Source organism: Mesocricetus auratus, unplaced genomic scaffold, assembly GCF_017639785.1.
Source record: "Mesocricetus auratus isolate SY011 unplaced genomic scaffold, BCM_Maur_2.0 Super-Scaffold_100062, whole genome shotgun sequence".
Taxonomy (NCBI): domain Eukaryota; kingdom Metazoa; phylum Chordata; class Mammalia; order Rodentia; family Cricetidae; genus Mesocricetus; species Mesocricetus auratus.
In genome coordinates, this window is record NW_024429234.1 from 1,283,248 (window position 1) to 1,307,438 (window position 24,191).

The 24,191-nt window shown below is 40.8% G+C and overlaps 1 protein-coding gene across 5 annotated transcripts in view; it reads right to left on the minus strand.

Moving 5' to 3' along the window:
• Nfatc3 (nuclear factor of activated T cells 3) overlaps nucleotides 1-24,191 on the minus strand; it is a 77,994-nt gene that overhangs the window by 8,893 nt on the left and 44,910 nt on the right. For all 5 annotated transcript variants that reach the window (XR_005873441.1, XM_040736531.1, XM_040736530.1 and 2 more), the window contains exons 5-9: nucleotides 22,823-22,995; nucleotides 17,964-18,104; nucleotides 16,349-16,404; nucleotides 13,545-13,671; nucleotides 8,208-9,212 (exon numbers count right to left, since the gene is read on the minus strand). Coding sequence is in view for 4 of the 5 variants with exons in the window: in XM_040736531.1 (XP_040592465.1) it covers nucleotides 8,208-9,212; nucleotides 13,545-13,671; nucleotides 16,349-16,404; nucleotides 17,964-18,104; nucleotides 22,823-22,995 (1,502 nt within the window). In the remaining variant the exon portion in view is untranslated. The remainder of the gene's footprint in view (nucleotides 1-8,207; nucleotides 9,213-13,544; nucleotides 13,672-16,348; nucleotides 16,405-17,963; nucleotides 18,105-22,822; nucleotides 22,996-24,191) is intronic.

Consider the following 24,191-nt stretch of genomic DNA (forward strand, 5'->3'; position numbering starts at 1 on the left):
ACTCCATCTTAAAATTCCTATTGTTGTGGCTTGAATGTGAAATGACCCCCATAGTCTCATGCATCTGAACATTTTGTCCCTTTAAGTCAAAACATTTGGTGGCACTATTTGAGAAGTTATGGAACTTCTTTTTTTTGGAGACAGGGTTCCTCTGTGTAGCCCTGGCTGTCCTGGAACTCACTTTGTAGATCAGGATGGGCTCAAACTCTGCCTCCCAAGAGCTGGGATTAAAGGCATGTGTTACCACTGTCCAGCCTTAAATATGATTTTTTAAAAAAGATTGATTGATTATGTATATAGTGTTCTGCCTGCAAGTATCCCTGCAGGCCAGAAGATGGCACCAGATCTCACTACAGATGGTTGTGAGCTGCCATGTGGCTGCTGGGAATTGAATTCTGGAACTCTATAAGAGCAGCTAGTATTTTTGTTTGTTTGTTTGTTTTGGTTCTTTGAGACAGGGTTTCTCTGTATTGTTTTTGGAGGCTGTCCTGGAACTAGCTCTTGTAGACCAGGCTGTCCTGGAAATCACAGAGATCCGCCTGCCTCTGCCTCCTGAGTGCTGGGATTAAAGGCGTGCGCCACCAACACTTGGTGCAGCTAGTGTTAAGACCAGCTAATGTTCTTAATTACTGAGCTATCTCTCCAGCCCCTAAATATAATTTTCTTTTTTGAGACAGGCCTCACTATATAAGTCCTAGAACTTGCTATATAGACCAGGCTGACTTCAAACTCAGGTGCTAGGATTGAATGTGTACACTAACATGTCTAGCTAATACTAAATTTTTGAGTAGTCAGTCAGTGGTGTCATACATCTTAAATCCCAGCATTTGGGAGGCAGAGGCAGGTAGATCTCAGTGAGTTTCAGGCCAGTCTGGTCTACAAAGTGAGTTCCAGGACAGCCAGGGCTACACAGAAGAACTCTGTCTTAAAAAACAAACTAACTAACAACAACAAAAAAAGCATTAATGAACACTATCAAGATAGTCAAAACAGCCGGGCGTTGGTGGCGCACGCCTTTAATCCCAGCACTTGGGAGGCAGAGGCAGGTGGATCTCTGTGAGTTCGAGGCCAGCCTGGTCTACAGAGTGAGTTCCAGGACAGTCTCCAAAACAATACAGAGAAACCCTGTCTTGAAAAACCAAAAAAAAAAAAAAAAAAAAAAAAAGCCAAAACACCTGTGAACTCAGCCTGGTCTACAGAGCAAGTTCCAAGACAGCCTCCACTTTTTCTATCTAGTATTTATGGCCTGAAGATTCTTCCCCTACAGAGACTGCTCCTACTGAGATTATCTAAATCTATCATCTTTTTTTTCGAGACAGGGTTTCTCTGTATTGTTTTGGAGGCTGTCCTGAAACTCAAAGAGATCCACCTGCCTCTGCCTCCCGAGTGCTGGGATTAAAAGCATGTGCCACCAACGCCCAGCAAACCTGTCAGCTTAATTTAGCTGTACACAATAACCCTGCCTCTCTGTTGAACTGTATATAATAAACATGCTGAGTTTCTGGGTGCTGAGATTTCTCTATCAGAGCCCAGTCCACCCAACCCCAGCTTTTCTGCATGCTCATGTCTGTCATTTCTCTATTCTACTACTGTTCCAATCAGGTCAAGTCCCTGGAGCTGTGCAAGGACCCAGCAAAGTGGGGACCTGATCAGGGACATAAACATGGATACCTGACTATGGGGAACTCTTATTGTCAGACAAAAGAATAGTCTAGGCAATGGAATAAATAAAGGGAAGAAATAAGGACAAAGGAACAGAGTAGAGTGCACTTCAACTTGTTAGATATAATACATGGGAAAGGTAGAATGAAAAGACAGGCAGTTACACATTAACATGCAATCTAGAGCCAGGGAGTTACATGTTGATGCTTTGGGAGATTTTTGGGAAACCTCAGATGTGGGATGGAAGCATTGCAGTTTCATCAGGTCTTAGACCATGTTCAGGAGACTGTGTCCTAGGTTTCCAGGAGAAGACATGGTAAGTTTGGCTACTTCAGAAAGAAATGAGAGAGTGGTTAAGGAGCAGAGCATGTTCCCATTTTTTGCTTTGGGTTTAACTGCTTTCATGTTACAATGAGCAAAACCAACAAACAAGCAGCACTGCAGATTACAGAGACGCAGTGGTGAAGATCTGGACAGGTAGTTGTGTGGGCCACAGGATTTGGCCTCTAGTGGCCTAAATCTCCAGAGCCCAGATGTGAACTCAGCACAATAGTGGCTGCTGTTCCCCAGAGGGCAGGAAGGCAGACAAAAGCAGGGAGTGGGAAAGCACAGATGGAAGAGGCATGTAGCCAAAGGGACAACTCCTTTCTTTCCTTTTATTTTTTGAGACAGAGTTTCTCTGAGTAACTCTAGCTGTCCTGGAACTTACTCTGTAGACCAGGCTGTCCTGGGACTTGGGAGATCTATCTACCTGCCTCTGCCTCCCTAGTGTTAGGATTAAAGGTGTGTAATACCACTGTCCTGCATCCAAAGGGGCAAATCTTGAAGGCTTTAAACACTGCATGTTTTGCACCTGGTGTTCATGCACATAGGACCAGTCAAGGGAGGAGTCTACTGGTCCTATACTTTTTCATCTAGGGGCTTGGTCACATCCCTGAACCTGTTTATACTGAATTCCTCTGGTTTTGAGGTACTGCTCCATTCAATTACTTGGGGGGGGGCTACAACCCAGCAAATTAGATAACAGAATTAGTTGGTATTCATCTAATAGGTACTTGGATTCAGCATAACGATAGCGAAGATGAGGCCAATTATGTTGGCACCTCCTAGAAAAGCAAAAGTGTTTTGATCAGATTGGTTTCTCCTGCTAATATTGCAAAAAATTATTCTCAACAGTCCTCAAGACTTCAATCCTTTATACTTATTAAAACATTGTTTTGTTTTCTTTGGGTGTAGGCATGACAGCTTTTATGGGCTTCTTTCTTAATCATCCTTACAGTCTGGCATTAAGCATTTCAGCAAACTGTCCCCGGACTAAGTATTAAGATCCATTCAGAACATCTAAAACAAAAAGGAGAAATATGGGGAGCAGACAAAGCCCTGAGTGAATGTGTAGTGTTGACATGGGCATGGCCATGTCAAGGACCACAGCCTCAGACCCAGGCTCAGAGGGATGGCAAAGCCTTCCTGTGGCCCACTGTAGATGTTGATGTGTGCAGAAAACAGTTGATAATGTGAGCTTTCTCCATCCAATATTTATGGACTGAAGACTGCTTCCACTGGGATTAGCTAAACTTGTCTCCTTGATTCAGCTGTATTCCATAAATCCTGCCTCCTTGATCAGCACTATGTAATAATGTTGCTTCTCTATTCAAATGTATACTATAGTACACATATAATATAAAAACAAACGAAGCATTAGGGGTACTGAGGCTTCTCAATCAGAAAGCCTAGTCCATCCAGTCTTAGCTTTTCTTTCTTTTTTTTTTATATTTATTTATTTATTATGAATACAACATCCTGCCTCCATGTATGCCTGCAAGTCAGAAGAGGGCACCAGAACTCATTATGGATGGTTGTGAGCCACCATGTGGTTGCTGGGAATTGAACTCAGGACCTCTGGAAGAACAGTCAGTGCTCTTAACCACTGAGCCATCTCTCCAGCCCAAATCTTAGCTTTTCTATGTATCTGATTTTTCTTCACTCCCTTGCCAATTCAGTCAGCTACATTTCTAGATATAGGGGTAGGGAATGGAAAAGGGTGGAGGGGGGGTGAAGACCAGCCTCTGGGGACAGGAGCAGTGGGAGAGAGGAGAGGGAGAGAGAGAGAGAGAGAGAAAAAAAGGGAGAGGGAGAGAGAGGAGGGAGAGGGAAGGTGAAGGGAGGTAGGCAGAGCCCTTTATAAGGGAACTTAGTGAATGCGCACAGGAGGCACTCTTAGTGGCGGCAGCTGAGGAAGTAGCCTGTCAGAACCAAGGGTAGGTCAGTACAGAGGCCTGAATACTAACATCTAGAAACGAATTTTTCTTTCTCTAATTCCTTTAAGACAGGGTCTCTTTATTTTGTAGCCCTGGCTGTCTGGAACGCACTATGTAATAAACCAGGCTGGTCAATATCCTTCTGCTTCTGCTTCCCAAATGCTGGGGTTAAAGTCATGCATCACCACACCTAGCTGAAACTAATTTTTCTACTGCACAGCCCAGGGTGGTAATGTATTAAGGTCTGAATTTTTTGCAACAATCCAAGTCTACATAAGCACCGTTTTGTTGTTGTTTTTCAAGACAGGGTTTCTCTGTGTAACAACCCTAGTTGTCCTGGAACTCAACAGAGTTCTGCCTGCCTCTGCCTCCTCGAGTGCTCTGATTAAAGTCATATACTACCACCACCAGGCTACATAAGCATTCTTTAATAGTTTTTCCAACTTTTGAAATTCTTCATAATAATGAATATGTTTGAAGGCTGATGATACATATATGTATCCCACAAGAGGTCCCAGTATTCCAATTAATAAAAGACTCAGTCCGGGTGGTGGCACCCGCCTTTAATTCCAGCACTAGGGAGGCAGAGGCAGGTGGATCTCTGTGAGTTCGAGGCCAGCCTGGTCTTCAAAGAGAGTTCTAGGACAGCCTCCAAAGCCACAGAGAAACCATACATTAATTATGTATGCAATCTTCTGCCTGCATGCCAACAGAGGGCATCAGAGTTCATTCAAGGTGGTTGCCAGCTACCATGTGGTTGCTGGGAATTGAACTCAGGACCTCTGGAAGAACAGTCAGTGCTCTTAACCGCTGAGCCATCTCTCCAGCCTGAGAAACCATGTCTTGAAAAACAAAAAACAAAAAAACCAAAACAAGCCAGGCGGTGGTGGTGCACGCCTTTAATCCCAGCACTCGGGAGGCAGAGGCAGGTGGATCTCTGTGAGTTCAAGACCAAGCCTGGTCTACCGATCGAGTTCCAGGACAGGCTCCAAAACAATACAGAGAAACCCTGTCTAGAAAAAACCAAAGCAAAAAACAAACAAACAAAACAAAACAAAAGGCTCAGTATTATCTACCTTACTATACTCCAAGGACCCATAAATGGAGTAATGACATATCTCATTGATGATGCTCTCTCCCCATTGGCTATATAAGGCTTCCTTTATTTTTTAAATATAATTATCTAGGGCCAGCAAGATGGCTCAGAAGGGGCTGAGCTGTGGTGGCTCATGCCTTTAATTCCAGCACTTAGAAGGCAGAGGCAGTGGGACCTCTGAGTTAGAGACCAGTCTGGTCTACAGAGTTCCAGGATAGCCAGGACTGTTACACAGAGAAATCCTGTCCTGAGAACAAAACAAAACAAAAAACCAAACAAAAAGGATCAGAAGTTAAAGGTACTTGCCACCAAGCTTAGTTACTGAATTTGATTCCTGGAAACCATAAGGTTGAAAAGGAACTGACTCCTCTAAGTTGTCTCTGACCTCTACAACCATTTCCAGGGACTCTCCTGCCACACACATACACACAAAATAAACAAAAATGTAATAAAATATGTGAATACAATGAACACTAGTGTAGCCACTATCCAATAAATGCACCAAAACACTGACGTAGTTTCCTCTCTATTCATTCTCCATAATAGTCTCCTCCACCCCAGTCAAGCAACCATGTTGTCTCAGGGTTTCTATTGCTGTGATGAAACACCACGACCAAAAATCAAGTTGGGGAGGAAACGGTTTATTAGGCTTACACTTCCCCATTGCTGTTCATCAATGAAGGGAGTCAGGACAAGAACTCAATCAGATAGGACAGGATCCCGGAGGCAGGAACTGATGCAGAGGCTACAAGGTGGTGCTGCTTACTGGCTTGCTTCCCATGGCTTGCTCAGCCTGCTTTCTTATGGAACCCAGGACCACTCGCCCAGGGATGGCCCCGCCTACCATGGGCTGGGCTCTCTCCCATTGATCACTAGTTGAGAAAATGTCTTGCACAAGCTGGATCTCATCGAGGCATTTTCTCAATTGACGATCCTTCCTCTCTGATGACTCTGGCTTGTGTCAAGTTGACACACAAAACCAGCCAATACACATGTGAATCTTGTGCTTATTATTTTGTTTTTAAAAGGTATCTGTCAAGTCAGGCATTGTAGCAGACAACTATAATTCCAGCATTTGGGAGAAAGAGGTAGGATGGTTATAAATTCAAGGTAAACCTGGGCTAAAGCAAGGCTCTACTTTTAAAATACAAAGGAAAACAACCCAGAAAGCACCTACTTCTTCTTTCTTTTTTTTTCCGAGACAGGGTTTCTCTGTGACTTTGGAGACTGTCCTGGAACTAGCTCTGTAGACCATGCTGACCTCAAACTCACAGAGATCCATCTGCCTCTGCCTCCCGAGTGCTGGGATTAAAGCCGTGTGCCACCAACGCCCGGCTAGCACGTACTTCTTAACACTAACATATAGCACTGAAGCAGCTGAGGTGACATCTAGACTGTTAACTTCAGGAACTGGCCTACATTCAGCATCAGCATGCTGCTGAGCTAGCAAGCTGAACTATATTAAACACAAATCCTCATCTCTGATGGAAGAGCTGCAGCTGTGGTTCTATTTGTCTAAGAACAAAGAAGACAAGTAGGAGGAAAAACTCTAATGGAAAGTTGTAACAGAATATAGTTACCACAATCACAAATTAAAGCTCTGAAACAACTAGTCCAGTTATACAATACCATAATCTTAATTTAAAAGTTTCAAACAGAACTGTGATTATTTCTATATGTTATAAAAATCATGTTTTAACATATACCATTTGGTTCAAAACCTGTAGCACATAAAGCATAACACACAGAAAGGTTTTTTTTTTTTTGGTGTGTGTGTGTATGTGTTGTTTTTGAGGTGGTTTGTTTGTTGTGTTTTTTTTTTTTTTCAAAACAAGGTTTCTCTGTGTAGCCCTGGCTGTCCTAAAACTCACCCTGTAGACCAGGCTGGCCTTGAAATCATAGAAAGGCTTAAGAAAAATTACATCTCCAGAGCAGACAAACAGGTCAAGTGTGGTAGTGCACACCTTTTATCCTATTACTTGGGATGCAAAAGTTGGTGGATCTCTATTCAAGGCCATTCTGGCAAATCTCCCTGCTTTTTACTGTTGCCCACTGATTCAAATTTACTGAAAACATATAGTCGTCTTCCAAGACTCACTCAAATATCACTGACTCATGGAAGCCTTGCCAAATCCTTCCAATGAAATCTGTCCTATATCTCTCTAACTTAATATGGCTCTTTTTTTTTTGTTTGTTTGTTTGTTTGTTTTTTTTTTTTCGAGACAGGGTTTCTCTGGCTTTGGAGGCTGTCCTGGAACTCGCTTGGTAGTCCAGGTTGGTCTCGAACTTACAGAGATCCGCCTGCCTCTGCCTCCAGAGTGCTGGGATTAAAGGCGTGCGCCACCAACGCCCGGTTTAATATGGCTCTTTTATTCTTTGATTATAATAATTGTGACTGCCTGCATTATATAGATTAGTCAAGTAACAGGTGTGACTAGAAGGCCCCAGAAGCTTACAGGTTACATATTATTTGTATTTTTTGATTTTTATATTTAGGACTTCACATTTAAATGTGTGGTTTTTTTTTAATGTGTATGAGTGTTTTACCTGCACGTACATCTGCGTTAGTATCATGAAACCAAGGCACTGGATCTTTTGGAACTAGAGTTTCAGGTTATGAACTACCATATGGATGCTGGGAATCAAACTCTTGATTTGATAAAAGCAAATGCTCTTAACCCTATGACTTGATGTTTAATGACAGCTTTTCCATTAAGGAATGGATCTAGTGCCTCTCCAAACAAATGGCAGATTAATGTAGAATTAGAGAAAAAACTAAAATTATATATCCAGCTTCAGGATCTTTAGAATTTTCATTAGATAGTTACAGCTAAGTGTATATGGTGCCTCATTCCTGTCACTCTAGCATCCTGGAGGCTGAGAGAAAAGGATCACCAGATAGTTTGAGCTATACGTTGAGTTCCAATTTTCCAAGAACTCCCACCCACCCACCCCCACCACATACTCTGGTGTTCAATCGATAGTACATGGGTACACTGGTCTGATGGTACATGCTTGTAATCTTAGCATTTCGGGGGATCAGAAGTTTAAGGTCATCCTCCACTATACAATGAGTTCAAGGCCAGCCTAACTCAAATACACACACACACACACACACACACACACACACACACACACACACACACACACACACACACGAAGGGGAGGGCTAGGGAGCCAATGAGACTTACCATCATCTAAAGTGATATCCTGAAGACCAATGGTTGCAAAGTTAGGTTCTTGATCTTCAGGTTCAGGTTTAATGCTCACAGCTGCTCCACCAGGTGGAAATGACGCTGGGTCACACAAACTGTGACATACTAAGGATGAAAGTGCAGAAAGACCTTCTTGGCCTGTACTTTGTGCTTGAGTTGAATGCTGTCCAGAATGCATTCTGGTAGCTGGAGATGGTGATGAGGCAGTTCCTGAGCTAGGAGATTGATAAGGCATAGACTGCAGCTGAGAGGATGATGGCCCAGAAAGCGGTGAACTAGCCAGGGGATGAGAGGCTGCTGGGGAAGCTGCTGTAGCAGATCCTGGATGTGATGGACAGTATGTAATAGGCTGTAAATGAGAAGAAGGCTGACCTGTGACCTGGTCTGCCACAGGAGAAGAAAGAGATCTTTGTCCTGTGTCTGAACAATGGTATCCCACTGACTGTAGATGAGGTGGCGCTTGCACAGAATGAGGTGAATGTGCTAAGAGATGTCCTGTTGCATCTGAATTTGAAGAATGAAATGGTATTGGCGATAGTGGTTGACAGCCAAGGTTTACTAAACTAGAAAGAGCTGCATCCTGCTGAAATAAAACTGGATCAAATTCTTGACTAGAGGCTGGATTCATAGGAAGACAACTTGGTCCATTATACATGTTAGTTTGTATAGACTGATAGGAAGACCCCATAGGAGACGCTGATGTAACTTGAAACGGCTGGTGCATGACTGAAGATGGTACCATGTGCTGTTCCTTACCAGCACCCTCATCCCCACACTGCAACTGTGGCAAATGGGAGGAGGCTATCATAGATGCATATGCTGGCTGGATTGGACAAATCAAGCTTCTTGAAGCTGACAACACACTGTCATGTGGGTGCCCTGTAACTGAGGAAGGCCTCTGGGTCTGGATAGAATGAGGCACAGGTAAGGATGGAACTGATGACAAATCAGTATCTTCTCTTTGTTCTTGCTTCATCAAAACTGAAAATAAATGATTAAAACAAATGTTATTATGCAGTTCACAAAATGACTGACATAATTCTATAATGCTAGGGTTCATAACTATAACACATACGAGGATGAGCTCAATGTCTTTAGAGAAGGAAATTCAGGTAAAATGTTTTATTTGTGTATATACATACATACATTCATACACATGTGAACACATATACACACACAAATATTTTTGGTGTAAAATAATACATTCATTCAGTTTGTGTGCGTGCATATACACGCCAGGGCCCATGTGTGGAGAGCAAAGGACAGCTTGTAGGAGTCAGCCTGGTCTACAGGGTAAGTTCCAGGACAACTTCCAAAGCAATACAGAGAAACCCTGTCTCAAAAAACAAACAAACAAAAAATAATATATGAGATAAGCCCATTTCCATTTTTCAAAAGTTATCTGTCATTGGTGTCAAAGCCCTGAAATATTATTTTTTCAGAGACAGAGGCAGGAGGATCACAAGTTTAAGGCAGTCTAGTCTACAGAAATCCAAAACAAACACGCAGGTATTTTAGACATGATTTTAGAGAGATGTTTAAGTAATGGAGTGTTTTAGTAAAATGAAAATAAAATTCAAAATTCATTTTAGAAAAAACTAGACAATACAGAGAGTCTTCAAACAGAACAAGGACTATCCAAACACATCTGTGTGATCATTTTTCCTTTAGTCAGTATATGCCCCTTTATGTCTATTCAGAAAATAAAGTGTCAGTGACAATAGTTATAGTTCAATCCAATGTTCTTCTCCATCCTGGGATGCTACTGATTTTTATTTTAATATGTAATGCCAATGGGATTATATCTTTATAGTGTTCTCCCAAGTCATGAGGTGGTAACGTGAAAGCAGCATAGCCTCTCCTGTTGCTTTTCCTTTTTAATCACCACTATTATTAGGTAGTAATCAACACCTCTAATTTGCTCACCCTACTGCTCCCCCCCAATTACAGAGGCATTCTTCCTCATTCAGGACAGAGGCGAGTTTCATCACAACAGTACTTGATAACATCTGAGTGTAGCATCAGGAGGTTACACAGCTAGGCATGGAGGTGTGTGTGTTTAATCTCAACACTCAGGAAGCAGAAGCAGAAACAGAGACAGGCAGATCTCCAATAGGTCAAGACCAGCCTGGTCTACACAGCCAGTTTCAGGCCAGCCAGGGATACACAGTAAGATTCTCAACAAAACCAAAACCAAAGTCAAAAAACAAAACAAAACAAAACAAAACAAAAAAAAAAGACCAACAGCAACAACTGAAGAGCTCCAACAATTGGTCCCCCACTAGTTGGAACATTACTAAGCTGTCCCGTCCTTGGACGTGAGCAACTATACTTAAACAGCTTCCCCTGGTGGTCCTCAAGGACTTAAATATATTTCCTCAAGGACTTGGGAACATTCCCCATACCTCAAGGTTCCAGGCCAGTCACAAAGTTCAGCCAGGGCACAGACATTGCCTAAGATAGATAACGAGCCAGACAGTCACAAGCGTACGTGATTCATGAAGGTCTGGCACCAATTTCCAAACTCCCCTTGTACCCCCACCACCCGTTTGCGGTTTTAGGCTTTAAAAACTCGCTGTAACTTTTGCTCGGGGTTCACTCCTTCCCAAGGCTGCTAAACCCTGGCACACCGGCTTAATAAAAATCCTCTTGCATTTTGCAGCAAACTTTGGCTCCCTGGTAGTCTTTGGGGCGAGGGTCCTGAGAGAAAGACTGCAGGGTCTTTCACAACAAAACAAACAAACAAACAAACAACAACAACAAACAAAAAACATATCCTAATAGTAACACATCAGGGAGAGTTTCGGTCATTATCCTCTTCAGTCCATTGCAACCTGTAGTTTGTTTGAGACATGGTCTCATTACATAGGCCAGGACAGAATTCATGATCTTCCTGCTAATCTTACCTTCTGAGTATTAAGATATGTCATCATGGCTGGCTTTAACCTCTATATTTTAAAATCTTTTTACCTTCCTCAAAATTTGATATTCATTTGCTTTGTTTTGAGAATGGGTCTCACTATGTAGCTCTGGCTGCCCTTAAACTGTATATCAGGCTGGCCTCAAATTTACAGAGATCCACCTACCTCTGCCAGCAGAAATTTGATATTTACAGATACTCCCATTCCTGAATATTTAAAATACGTTCACTATTTGACTCACTTTTTGTTAACTTCTATGGGCTCCTGACATATAAATCTAATTCTCCACAGTTATGAATTTAAAAACAAACAAAAAGCCAGGCATTGAGCCGGGCGTCCCTTTAATCCCAGCACTCGGGAGCCAGAGGCAGGCGGATCTCTGTGAGTTCAAGGCCAGCCTGGTCTACAGAGCGAGTTCCAGGACAGCCTCCAAACTAAACAGAGAAACCCTGTCTCCAAGAAAAACAAAAAACAAAAAAACAAAAAACTGGGATTGACATGTGAAACAAGATTGTTTCTAAACAAAAAACCCAAACAAACAAACAAAAAAACCACCTCTTCAGTGGAAAAAAGAAAGAAACCCTTCTAAAAATAAGATGTTGAATCTATTCACTTAGTATATACACGGTAAAAGTTGTTGCAAGAAGAGCTAGAGAGATGGCTAAGGTTAAGGGCACTGGTTGCTCTTGCAGAGATACTGGGATTCAATTTCTAGTGCCAGCATGGGGCTCAACTGTTAACTCCAGTTTCAGGAGATCTGAGGCCGTCTCTAGCCTCCACCAACACTGGGCATGCACGTGGTACACAGACATCCATGCAGCCAAAATACCCATACATGTAAGATAAAAATTCAAATTAAATTTAAACAAGTTTTTGAAAGAGTAAATCTCGGAGAGGAAGGCTCATTACAATTTTTTTGTTTTGTTTTTCCAAGACAGGGTTTCTCTGTGTAGCCTTGGATGCACTAGAACTGCCTCTGTACACCAGGCCAGGCCTGCCTCTGATGGGATAAAGGGCATGCACCACCATGACCACTACAATTTTTTAAAAAAAGATTTTATTTATTTATTACTTATACAGTATTCTGCCTGCATGTATGCTTACACACAAGAAGAGGGCACCAGATCTCATTGCAGATGGTTATTAGCTACCATTGTGGTTGCTGGGAATTGAACTCAGGACCTTTGGAGGAAGTCAGAAATCTTAATTAAACTCTGAGCCATCTCTCCAGCCCCTACAATTTTTTTAAAAAAAATTATTTTTTTATTGGTGACAAACACAATGCCTACCACAGAGAAGACCTCTATAAATATTTGTTCTTTAATGTAACTATCAGTATATATTACTAAATGTAATGGTTATGTCATAATAAAAAGCTGAGGCCGGGCAGTGGCACACATCTTTAATCCCAGCACTCGGGAGGCAGAGGCAGGCGGATGGATCTCTGTGAGCTCAAGGCCAATCTGGTCTAGAAGAGCTAGTTCCAAGACAGCCTCCAAAAACACAGAGAAACTCTGTCTCAAAACCCCGGCCACCCCCCAAAACAAAAACAAATAAAAAATTGGAGCTGAGTGGTGCTGGTCCAACTCTATGAGTTTGAGTCCAGCCTGGTCTACATACAGATGGAGTTCCAGGACAACCAGTGTCATTACACACAAAAACCCTGTCTCAAAACAAAACAAAAACAAACAAGAAAACCCTGAAAAATTAGATCATTTTTAACTGCTGGAAAAAGTTATGGATACATCCTTGTTTAGTGGGTACCATAAAATCAAGAACTCTAACATCAACTTTGTATCTTCCACAGCTCACAGACCAGTACAATTATTACTTATCAAATGAAAATGCAACAAAAGCTGGGGCGTGGTGGTGCACACCTTTAATCTCTGCGTCTGAAGAGTTCTAGGACAGTCAGAGCTACATAACAAAGAAACCCTTTCTCAGAAAAAATAATGAAGACACCATGAAGTAGACATACTACTTTTATTTGGTGTTAAATGCACAAGGGAAGTTCATGAACCAAGAGCGCACACACTTTCCCTTCTTACAGTGTTGGTGATTTCTGAGAACTTCTGAAGAGTTCAAACCTATATTCTATCTTTTAATCCTAGTAAAGTCAATACAAATTCTAAGAATTGTTGGAGCTGGGCAGTGGTGACACAAACCTTTAATCCCAGCACTTGGGAGGCAGAGTCAGGTGGATCTCTGTGAGTTTGAGTACAGCCTGGTCCACAGAGTGAGTTCCAGGACAGCCAGGACTACACAAAGAAACCGTGTCTTGAAAAACAACAAAAGGGGGAAAAAAAAAAGAACATGTTGACATTACATTAAACATTTTAACACAAGATTCTTATTATGAAAGAAAATTCTAAACCATCACAACTTCTTGTACCTGGTGTGTAAGTAAAACGTTGAGACTGGCTTTTTTTCCTCTTGCCATTGCACAGATAAAAGTGCACCTGCACTGCAGCTGTAACTGCTGGGTTATGATAGGGAGGAACTTCAAGGACAATGTGAGCCTGAGGAACAAGGAAAGCAAGTTGTGTTATGCTCAGAACTAAAAATGAAATGCACCTGCCAAATTCAGAGCAACTCATGAAGCTTAACTCAATACAAAGGTCTCCCTGTCACAGAAAATTATACATATCAACTAGTCATATAAGTCATTTGGAGATTTAATTACGTCAGTACCTTGTTGACAGAGACGAAATCTTTAATCATTAAAGAAGAAACTGATTTTTAACCTGCCCAATTGCCATTCTAGTTGTAGCAAAAATAAGAGTCTTTAGGCATGGTGATGCATATCTATAACCCCAGGACTTGGGAGTTATAAACACCACAAATTGAAGGTCAGCCTGAGCTATATTTGTTAAGATCTTTTAAAATAAATAGATAATGTCTCATTACATACTATGAACTGAAGTATGTGACTCTACTGAACATTCAGGTTAACACACACACACACACACACACACACACACACACACACACACACACACACACACACACACGCCCTTAATGGGAGGCCTATTTTAGTATATGATTATGTTTAACAGTTTAACATCTCTCAACTTGTGTTATAGTTTTTTATTTTAAATGTGTGAGTGTCTGCCTACAAGTAAGTTTGTGCATATGTATGTAGTACCCCAGGAGGTTGGAAGATGTTGGATTCTCTGGATTGGAGTTACAGAAGGTTCTTAGCCACCATGTGCATATTGGGGACCAAACTCAGGTCCTCTGCACGTACAAGTGCTCTTAACTGCTGATCCATCTCTCCAGCCCCAGGGTTAGATTTCTTTTTTTTTTTTTTTTCAGGGTTAGATTTCTTAGCATGAGTTTTATATTCAAAACAGCTATGTTGGGAGTACATAAAACCTATATGCACATACAAAGTGAAAACCTTTATCCAAAACCAAATCTAATCATCAATCTAACGGTTCCATATCTTTAGGAAGCACTGTGAAAAGTAGTATTTTCTAGCCTAGAAAAGATTGTCTCTATACCAATACAGGTGCAAGATCACAGCTTCTTTCAGTAAGGACCTGGAAGGCTTAACGAGCAGCTGTGGTGTTAGGAAGTATGTTTAATGACAAATCACTAGGGGCTTCTCCCACCATACATGTTTGTCTTGATTTTTTTTAATGAAGTAAAGTTGGTGTTTTTTAAGAAATGGAGAGTAACTACTCAAAAAGAAGTATGCTCACTGTCCTAGTTAGAGTTAATATTGCTGTCATGAAACACCATGACCAAAGCAACTCTGGGAGGAAGGAAGTCAGGACAGAAACTCAGACAGGACAGGAGCCTGGAGGTAGGAGCTGATGCAGAGGCCACGGATGGGTGGATGCTGCTTACTGGCTAGCTCACCATGGGTTGCTCAGCCTGATTTCTTATAGAACCCAGAACCATCAGCTCAGGGGTAGTCCCCCCCACAATGAACAGGGCCCTACTACATCAATCACTAACAAGAAAATGCCCTACAGGCTTGCCTGCAGCCTGGTTTTATGAAAGCATTTTCTCAATTGAAGCTCCCTCTTCTTCAGTGGCTGTAGCTTATATCGAGTTGATATATAATTAGGCTGAACAGTCACTTTGGGGGGCCTTAAGCTTGTTATTTAAACTTGGATGGTAGACTTGCTAGCCTCCTGGTCTGCCTCCTGAGGGCTACAGTAGTATGACCACACCTAGCCTGCCTCTGCCTCCCAAATGCTGGGATTTAAGGCACATGCCACTACTACCATGTTTATTTTTCTTAATCTTTAATCCAAATACCAGAAAAGTATCACACTTTCAAATTTCTAAAAATTCTAACTTACTATTCTTCTTCCTAATATTCTTTCCTATACCATAAAACTGCATTATTCAATTTTCTCTTGAGTTTCTTAAACACCGTTTCTTTTTGAGAGGCTAGGGCTTCACAACAAAGACTAGGCTGATCTTCAACTCACAAACATGTACCTACTTCTGCCTCCCAAATTTTGGAATTAAAGACATGTCAACATGTCTGGCCTCAAATACTTCTTTGTTTTTTATAAAAACTTTCTTTTAGATTCATTTTTTATTTTATGTGTATAAGCTTTTGCTTATATGTATGTATCTGAGGAGACCAGAACAGGAGATTGGATACCCTGGAAATGGAGCTACAGATGGTTGTACTAACTAACCATGTGAGTAGTAGGAACTGAACCCAGGTCCTCTGCAAGGAGAACAAGTACCCTTAAGCACTGAGCCATTTCTCCAGCCCCACTTAAGTCTTTAAAAATTTTTTTTAAATGATTGATTGATTGATTTATATCTCATGGTTTGCCTGTTTGAGGGTGCTGGATCCCTTGGAACTAGAGTTACAGACAGTTGTAAAACGCCATGTGGGTGCTGGGAGTTGAACCTGGGTCCTCTGGAAGAGTATCCAGTGCTCTTAACCACTGAGCCATCTCTTCAGGTCCCACTTAAGTACTTCTTCTTTTTTTTAAAATATTTATTTATTTTTTATTATGTATACAGTGTTCTGCCTGCATGTATCCCCTGCAGGCCAGAAGAGGGCGCCAGCTCTCATTACGGATGGTTGTGAGCCACCATGTGGCTGCTGGGAATTGAACTCAGGTCCTCTGGAAGAGCAGCCAGCGCTCCTAACTGCTGAGCCACCTCTCCAGGCCCCCTAAGTACTTCTTACTAAGTAAAAACTTAAGGTGACTTTCTTACCCCTTGACATTTTTCCCTGATTATTTTTCCTTCAGCCTCCCAATGAGGTCTTCCATCTGTTAAAAAAAAAAATCTATAGTTAAACGCAATTCAAGTTTGAAAACAGAAAATCTAATCTATGTAGCATCACAAATTATCGGTAGAGAGAGTATTTTTCCATATAGACTTCTAATTTAAAAAAAAAAAAAGACAGGGTGGGCAGTGATGGCACAAGCCTTTATAGAGCTAGTTCCAGGACAGGAGAGGGAGAGACAGAGAAGCAGGGAAGGAAGGGAGCGGAGGGAGGGAGGGGTAAAGTGGAGGAGAGAAAGAGGTGGGGGTGGAGCTTGAGCCAGGTGGTGGTGCACACCTTTAATCCTAGCAATCGGAAGTCAGAGGCAGGTAGATCTCTGAGTTCAAAGCCAACCTGATCTACAAGCGAGTTGCAGGACTACTCATAAACAAAACAACAAAAAATGATATTTTGACAATAACTAGCTAATTTCAACCCTTAGGGTATTCAGAGTTGTCATCTTAGTCACTTCCAATGACTTCAAACAACTGCAACACACTAAATCTACTTCCTTATCTCTGTGAATTGCTTATTCTATGTATTCTGTGACGGCTTCTCTGTTTTGAGACAGGATTTCTCTGTATTGTTTTGGAGGCTGTCCTGGAACTCGCTCTGTAGACCAGGATGGCCTCGAACTCACAGAGATCCACCTGCCTCTGCCTCCCGAGTGCTGGGATTAAAGGTGTGCGCCACCAACGCCCAGCTTGTGATGGCTTCTCTTAATATCTTCAATACTTACCCATGTTACAACATGCATTAGTAGTACTTTATTCATTTTTATTTTTATTTATTTATTTTTGTTTTTGGAGACAGGGTTTCTGTATATAGCCCTGGCACTCATTTTTATAATCCAGGCTGGCCTTGAACTCACATAGATATGTCTGCCTCTGTCTTCCAAATGCTGGGATTAAAGGTGTTCATTATTACTGCCTGGAGATGATTAATTTTAATTGTCACCTTGACATACTGTAGAAACACCTGTGGAAGTGTCTCAATGAGGGATTATCTAGATCAAGTTGACCTGAGGGAAACCTGTGAGGTATTGTCACAAACTGTGGATGTGATTAGCTGCTTCAAATTCCTGTCTTTACTTACAACTAGAAGAGTTGTAACCTGGAATTATAACCAGAAACCACTTTGTCACCTAATGTCAGGGTATTTTATCAAAGCAATATAGATGAAAACTAGGATAGTGTGGATACAGTACATTATTTTACCTGTTTATCAGTTGGTAAGGATTTAGTTCTTCCCATTTTGGAGCTATTATGAACAATTCTGCCATAAACATTTGTATCTCAGATTTTGTGTGGGCATGTTAGAAGGTTTCCTGAGTGTCTATCAAGGAGTAGATAATGCTGGATGAATTCTATTTTTAATATGCCATTAAAGAGAATTTAATGTTTATATGTAAATTTATTAACTCTTAAGTTTCCAATTATACCTAGTACTTACATGATGTCTAGAGCTTTAACTATTTGGTGATTTATGACTGAAATATTTACATAATTTATTTCATTCTTTCACCACTTAGACTGAAACTAATTTGTATTTTATATTATTTACCTTGTCCTTTTTCAAGAAAAATTATTTTGGATTCTGGAAGAAAATTAGATCCAGTCACAATCATTTCATGGCCTCCATTGACAGAGCAACTGTTGATACTGTACTTCTCAATATGAGGGAGCTCCTGAGCAGATCGCTGAGCTATTTTAAGAGTTAAGAAAAACAAAATATTATGTTAAAATACTTCAAGCATACAAAGTGAGCTCAAACTACAAAATAAACACTGGTAATAATTAATTTAAGCTTTTAAAATTCAAGACAATAGTAATAAAAGAGCTAACATGTTCAGAAACAAGTTATACTGAATTAGTATGAAATTATTTCTTAAGCTACAACTGCAAAAAAAAAAAAAGAACCCTGATAAAGATAAGTTAATGTTGTTAACTTCATAGTGGCTCCCACAATTTAGCAATATATTTTTTTTTTTTTTTTGGTTTTTCGAGACAGGGTTTCTCTGTGGCTTTGGAGGCTGTCCTGGAACTCGCTCTGTAGACCAGGCTGGCCTGGAACTCACAGAGATCCGCCTGCCTCTGCCTCCCGAGTGCTGGGATTAAAGGCGTGTGCCACCAACGTCCGGCTAATTTAGCAATATTTTATTTTTAATTTAGCTTCTTGATTATATGTCTTTTACAGAACTGTTAAAATTTACAAACCTAATCACAAAAATCAAGTCCAAAACTATGTAATTAAACTATGAACAACTAAGAGAAGACAAGTATCTAAATAACTACTATAGGACAAACAACCCTTTCCTTAAGAGAATACTCAATCAATATCACAACATTAGGCTTATATGGTGTACATTTTTTTTTTTTTTTGGTTTTTCGAAACAGGGTTTCTCTCTATTGTTTTGGAGTCCATCCCAGAACTCACTCTGTAGACCAGGATGGCCTCAAACTCACAGAGATCCGTCTGCCTTTGCCTCCCAAATGCTGGTATTAAAGGGGAGCGCCACCAATGCCCAGCAGTGAACAATTTTTTTTTTTGGTTTTTCAAGACAGGGTTTCTCTGTGTTGTTTTGGAGGCTGTCCTGGAACTCGCTCTATAGACCAGGCTGGTCTCGAACTCACAGAGATCCGCCTGCCTTTGCCTTCCGAGTGCTGGGATTAAAGGTGTGCACCACCAACGCCCCGGCTGACAATTTTTTAAATAAATAACTAAAGCATAAATGAAACACATATTTTACTATTTAATTTTTACAAGCAACTGTGTTTCTGCAATAACAACATTTCTCTACCTCCACAGGGTTTAAGAAACATAATCTGATTTTAAATGTATAATCTTACTTAACAATCAAGTTTCATAGTGTTTTTTGTTCCACCCTTACTTGCTACTTCCTGTTCTGAACTGCTAAGCTATAATTTTTCTAATATATGCATGGTATATTAATATAATAGTTTTTCCTATCCTTTTCCAAAATTAAACCCAGGGACTTCTGAGTTGGTTTAGTGGTTAAGAACACTATTTGTTCCAGGCAGTGGGGGCCCACACCTTTGACCCCAGCACTAGGGAGGCAGAGGCAAGCGGATCTCTGTGAGTTCAAGACCACCCTGGTCCATAAGAGCTAGTTCCACCGGGCGTTGGTGGCGCACGCCTTTAATCCCAGCACTCGGGAGGCAGAGGCAGGCGGATCTCTGTGAGTTCAAAGCCAGCCTGGTCTACAGAGCTAGTTCTAGGACAGTCTCCAAAACAATACAGAGAAGCCCTGTCTCGGAAAAAAAAAAAAAAAAAAAAAAAGAGCTAGTTCCAGGACAGCCTACAAAGCCACAGAGAAACCCTGTCTCGAAAAACAAAAACAAAAACAGGAAAAAAAAAAAAAAGAGTACTATTGTGAGCCGAATATGGTGATGAATGCCTTTAATCTCAGCAGTCGAATCTCTGTGAGTTTCAGGCTAGCCTGGTCTACATAGTAAGTTTCAGGCCAGTCAAAGCTATAAACAAAAAACAAACAAAAAAGAAAAAGAAAGAAAAGAGCACATGTTGCTCTCGCAGAAAATAGGAGTTCAATTCCCATCACCCATATGGTGGTTCATAACCATCTGTAACTCCAGTTCCTGTGGATTTGACATCCTCTCCTGACCTCTCCAGGCACAAAGGCATACATGTGGGACACACATACACGTGCAAGCAAAACATACACAAATATAAAATAAAAAAAGCTACGTGTGTGTGTGTGTGTGTGTGTATGTGTAACAGAAATAAAACCACAACGTATTAGTAAAACTTGTGTTCTAAGCACAAGTCCATCAACAAGTAACCTTGTATGAATACATGGGATATCTTTGCCTCAGTTTCCACTATATATGTTTATATCATTCTCAATTCTTCAGTCATACTAGCTAACCTCCTGAGACCTACAGGTCTACCAGGCTTGAATACATGTCAAATTTTAGGCCCTTTTCTCAAATCTTATGTTTGTAAATTGGAGGCAAAAATCACTCACTTTTTGAAATGGATGCTGTAATAATTTCATAGTATTAAAAAAACAAAAACAAAATCCTTTAGTTTGTCATGTAGGCACATGCCTTTAATTTCATCATTCTGGAGGAAGAAGCAAGTGAACTCTGTGAGTTCAAGGCCAGTTTTATCTACAAAGAGAGTTCCAGGCCATCCAGGGTTATATAGTGAGTGAGCCCTTGTCTCCAACCAACCAACCAACCAACCAACCAACCAACCAACCAACCAACCAACCAAAATGGTTCTTATTCACCTGAGAAGTAAGCTTGCAAAACAAGATGCTATTATATGAAGACTAACATTTAAGTAAAACAAAGATAAGCAAGTGACAACTAAAAGTATCAAGATCGTAACTTCATGACAGGATCCTCAGATGTTTTTCATTTATACCTAGTGTGGCAGTTTGAATGCAACTGGCCTCATAATCTCCTTTAATTTTAGCAATGTTATTTAGCAGATAAAAGACTCGTGGCTAGAAAAAAGGTAGAGATATACAGTAAAGACAGATTCAGATGAAGTAAAACCTCTAAAAGGTTGAGAGAGAGAGAGAGAGAGAGAGAGAGAGAGAGAGAGAGAGAGAGAGAGAGAGAGAGAGAGAGAGAGAAGAATATGGCATTTAAAATGGTTTAGGGTTTTTCATGACAGTGAGACACAACTGCTCCTAGCAATACCAATTACATCTGAAAGGAAGATGGACATCGAAGAAACTCGTTATGGAGTTTGCTTTCAATATGACAAGACTAACCATTTGGGCAAGAAACCGGTCTTGCCTAGACTATTTGACTATATGCTGTATATAGTGGACATGTCGGACCCACAGGAAAGTGACTGCTGAATTTGCAAAACAAGACAGTCCTGAGGGGTTCCTGCTTCATGAAAGAGTCTGACAGACATTCTGCAGGACTCAGAAAAATGACTGACAAACTATCAAAACAGATGAGCAATTTCAAATTTCCTGCTTTGTTGAGAAGTCTGCTAGATACACTATGGCTTATGGGCCAAAGATGGACGCCCAACATTACAGAACAAGTTCCAGTGACCAGGTAGGGAGTTGTCTCTGTCAATTCTAGAGTTTATATATTATCCTTTTGTGGTCTTCGGTGGTTTCATTAGTTATGATAAAAGATAAGTTACATACAAGACTTTAGACTCACAAAGATAAGATAGATGATAGAATATTTTCTTAAAATCTTGCTAAATGTTAATGGACTAAATATTGTAACTATAGTCCTTACTTGATAACTATCTTTTTTTTTTTTTTTTTGGTTTTATGAGACAGGGTTTCTCTGTATTGTTTTGGAGGCTGTCGGTCCAGCCCGGCCTCGAACTTACAGAGATCCGCCTGCCTCTGCTTCCCGAGTGCTGGGATTAAAGGCATGCGCCACCACCACCTGGCTAACTATTTTTTTATATGTAATTTTACTATGTTAAAGTTGAAACCCTTCTTTTTATTTAGACAGAAAAGAGATGATGGGGAATGGTCTTCTGTATATGTTTATCTTATTGGTTGATGAATAAAACACTGTGGCCAATAGGGCAGCATGATAGGTGGGTCTAGGAGACAAGGAGGATTCTGGAAAGTATAGGCAGAAAGGAGTCATCATGTGACCCCAGAAAGTGACATAGTTGGGCAGAAACAGCCACTAGCTAACCATAGAGGTCCGGAGTCTGTAGGTCTGTAGAGACAGGCAGGAAGTAACATCACTGGGCAGAAATCAAACAGGAAATCGTTCTCTTCGATGCAGAAACACTTAGGAGGTAAGGTGTGCTGTGGTTTGCTCCTTCTCTCTGATCTCTCAGCATTCCCCTCTATATCTGACTCCAGCCTTTTATTATCTAGAACAATTAAGAATTCATTTTACAGTGTGTCACTATGGGGGTGGACTGTGAGTTCTCTTTTAGTCAAGCTTCCCTCAATGTGACTGTCAGTCAACTTCCTGTTGCCTGTAGGCCAAGATGTAACCACCACCACATCTGCCTGCATGCTACCCATCATGAAGCTGGTAATGCACTAAACCTCTTTTTATAGTTGCTATTGTCATGGTGTCTCTTCACAGCAATGAAAACTCCAAGTAAGACAGCTAGACAAGGTGGCACAAACCTATACTGATCCCAACACATAGGCTTGGGGTAGAAGACAAGAAAAAAAAAGAGGGAAGCAGAGGAGAAGAAAAGAGTTTCTCCATAGTCACATAGCTGCCAAGAATCAAACTATGGTGAAAAGACATTTTCTAACATAAAATTAGTACTCTTCTTACCTTGTTAGTGTTGACTTTTATATCAGAAAAACAAACTAGTAACTCAGACTCAATACCTCAGTTTGTATTTTTAATATATATCCCATTTTAATCAAAACATACAAAACTTACATTAAAATCTTAGCATATTGCAAGCTCACTTACAGCACTCAACAGGAATAGATGCTATCTGCAGAGAAAGAACTTTTCCACTGGGCTGTGGGATGTGCACACGAAATACAAGTCGGACTCTAGTATTCTTTCTGCCAATATCAGTTTCTCCTTTTCGAAGTTCTATATCTGAATTTCGGAGTTTCAAAATACCTGCACAGTCAATACTAGAAAAAAAACATTTTTAATTTCATTAGATACGCAGTGTCAATTTGCCAGGTCATGTACACCTATAATCCTGGCATTTGAGAGGTAGAAAAGCAGGAGGATCAGGAGTTACATAGGTCAGCCTCAGCAGTGAGTTCAAGACCAAAACAGGCTACAAGAGACTCTATTTCAAAATCAAACAACAAGAAATTTCCATTAAGAACTCTGTACCCCAAATCTGGCCAAAAACAAATATTTGAGGTGATTGTGGTAGCACATGCCTGTGTTCCCAATACTTGGAAGACCAAACCATGATGATTACCATAAATTCAAGGCCAACCTAAGCCTACAAACAAACAAAATAAGGGGCAGAAAAGATGGCTCAGCAGTTAAGAAGGTATACTGGTCATGTAGAGGACCCAAGTTTGGTTCGTAGTGCTCTGCCAGGCAGTTCCAAGGGATCTGACACCATCTTTTGACCTCCTTGGGCACTGCACACACGTGGTGCACATATATATATACTCAGCACACATACATACAAGAAAATAAATATACACATAAGAAAATAAAAGGAAATTAATAATAAGTAGTAGATTGGAGACATGGTTCAGCAGTTATGCGTATACTTGTTCTTACAGAAGACTCAGGCTTGAGTCCCAGCTTCCACAAGGTGGCTAACAACAATCCATAACACCAGATCGAGAACACACATGACACAGATATTCATTTGAACAAACCACTCATACACATAAAATAAAATAGATAAATCTTAAAAAGTTCTCCTTCCCAAGACAGGGTTTCTCTGTGTTATAGCCCTCTGTCCTCGTTTTGTAGAACAGCCTGGCCTTGAACCTTGAATTCAGAGATCTGCCTGCCTTTGCCTCCCAAGGGATTAAAGGAGTACACTACATCTGGTTTAAAATAAGCTCTCGGGCTGGAGAGATGGCTCAGCCGTTAAAGGCTAGGCTCACAACCAAAAATATAAAATAATCTCTCTCTCTCTCTCTCTCTCTCTCTCTCTCTCTCTCTCTCTCTCTCTCTCTCTCTCTGGTTTTTCAAGACAGGGTTTCTCTATGTGACAGGCCTAGCTATCCTGGAACTAGCTCTGTAGATCAGGCTGGCCTTAAACTCACAGAGAGCTTAAAAAATAATTTTTAATAAAAAATACTGGAATGGAGAGATGGCTCAGCAATTAAGAGCTCTTCCAGAGGACCAA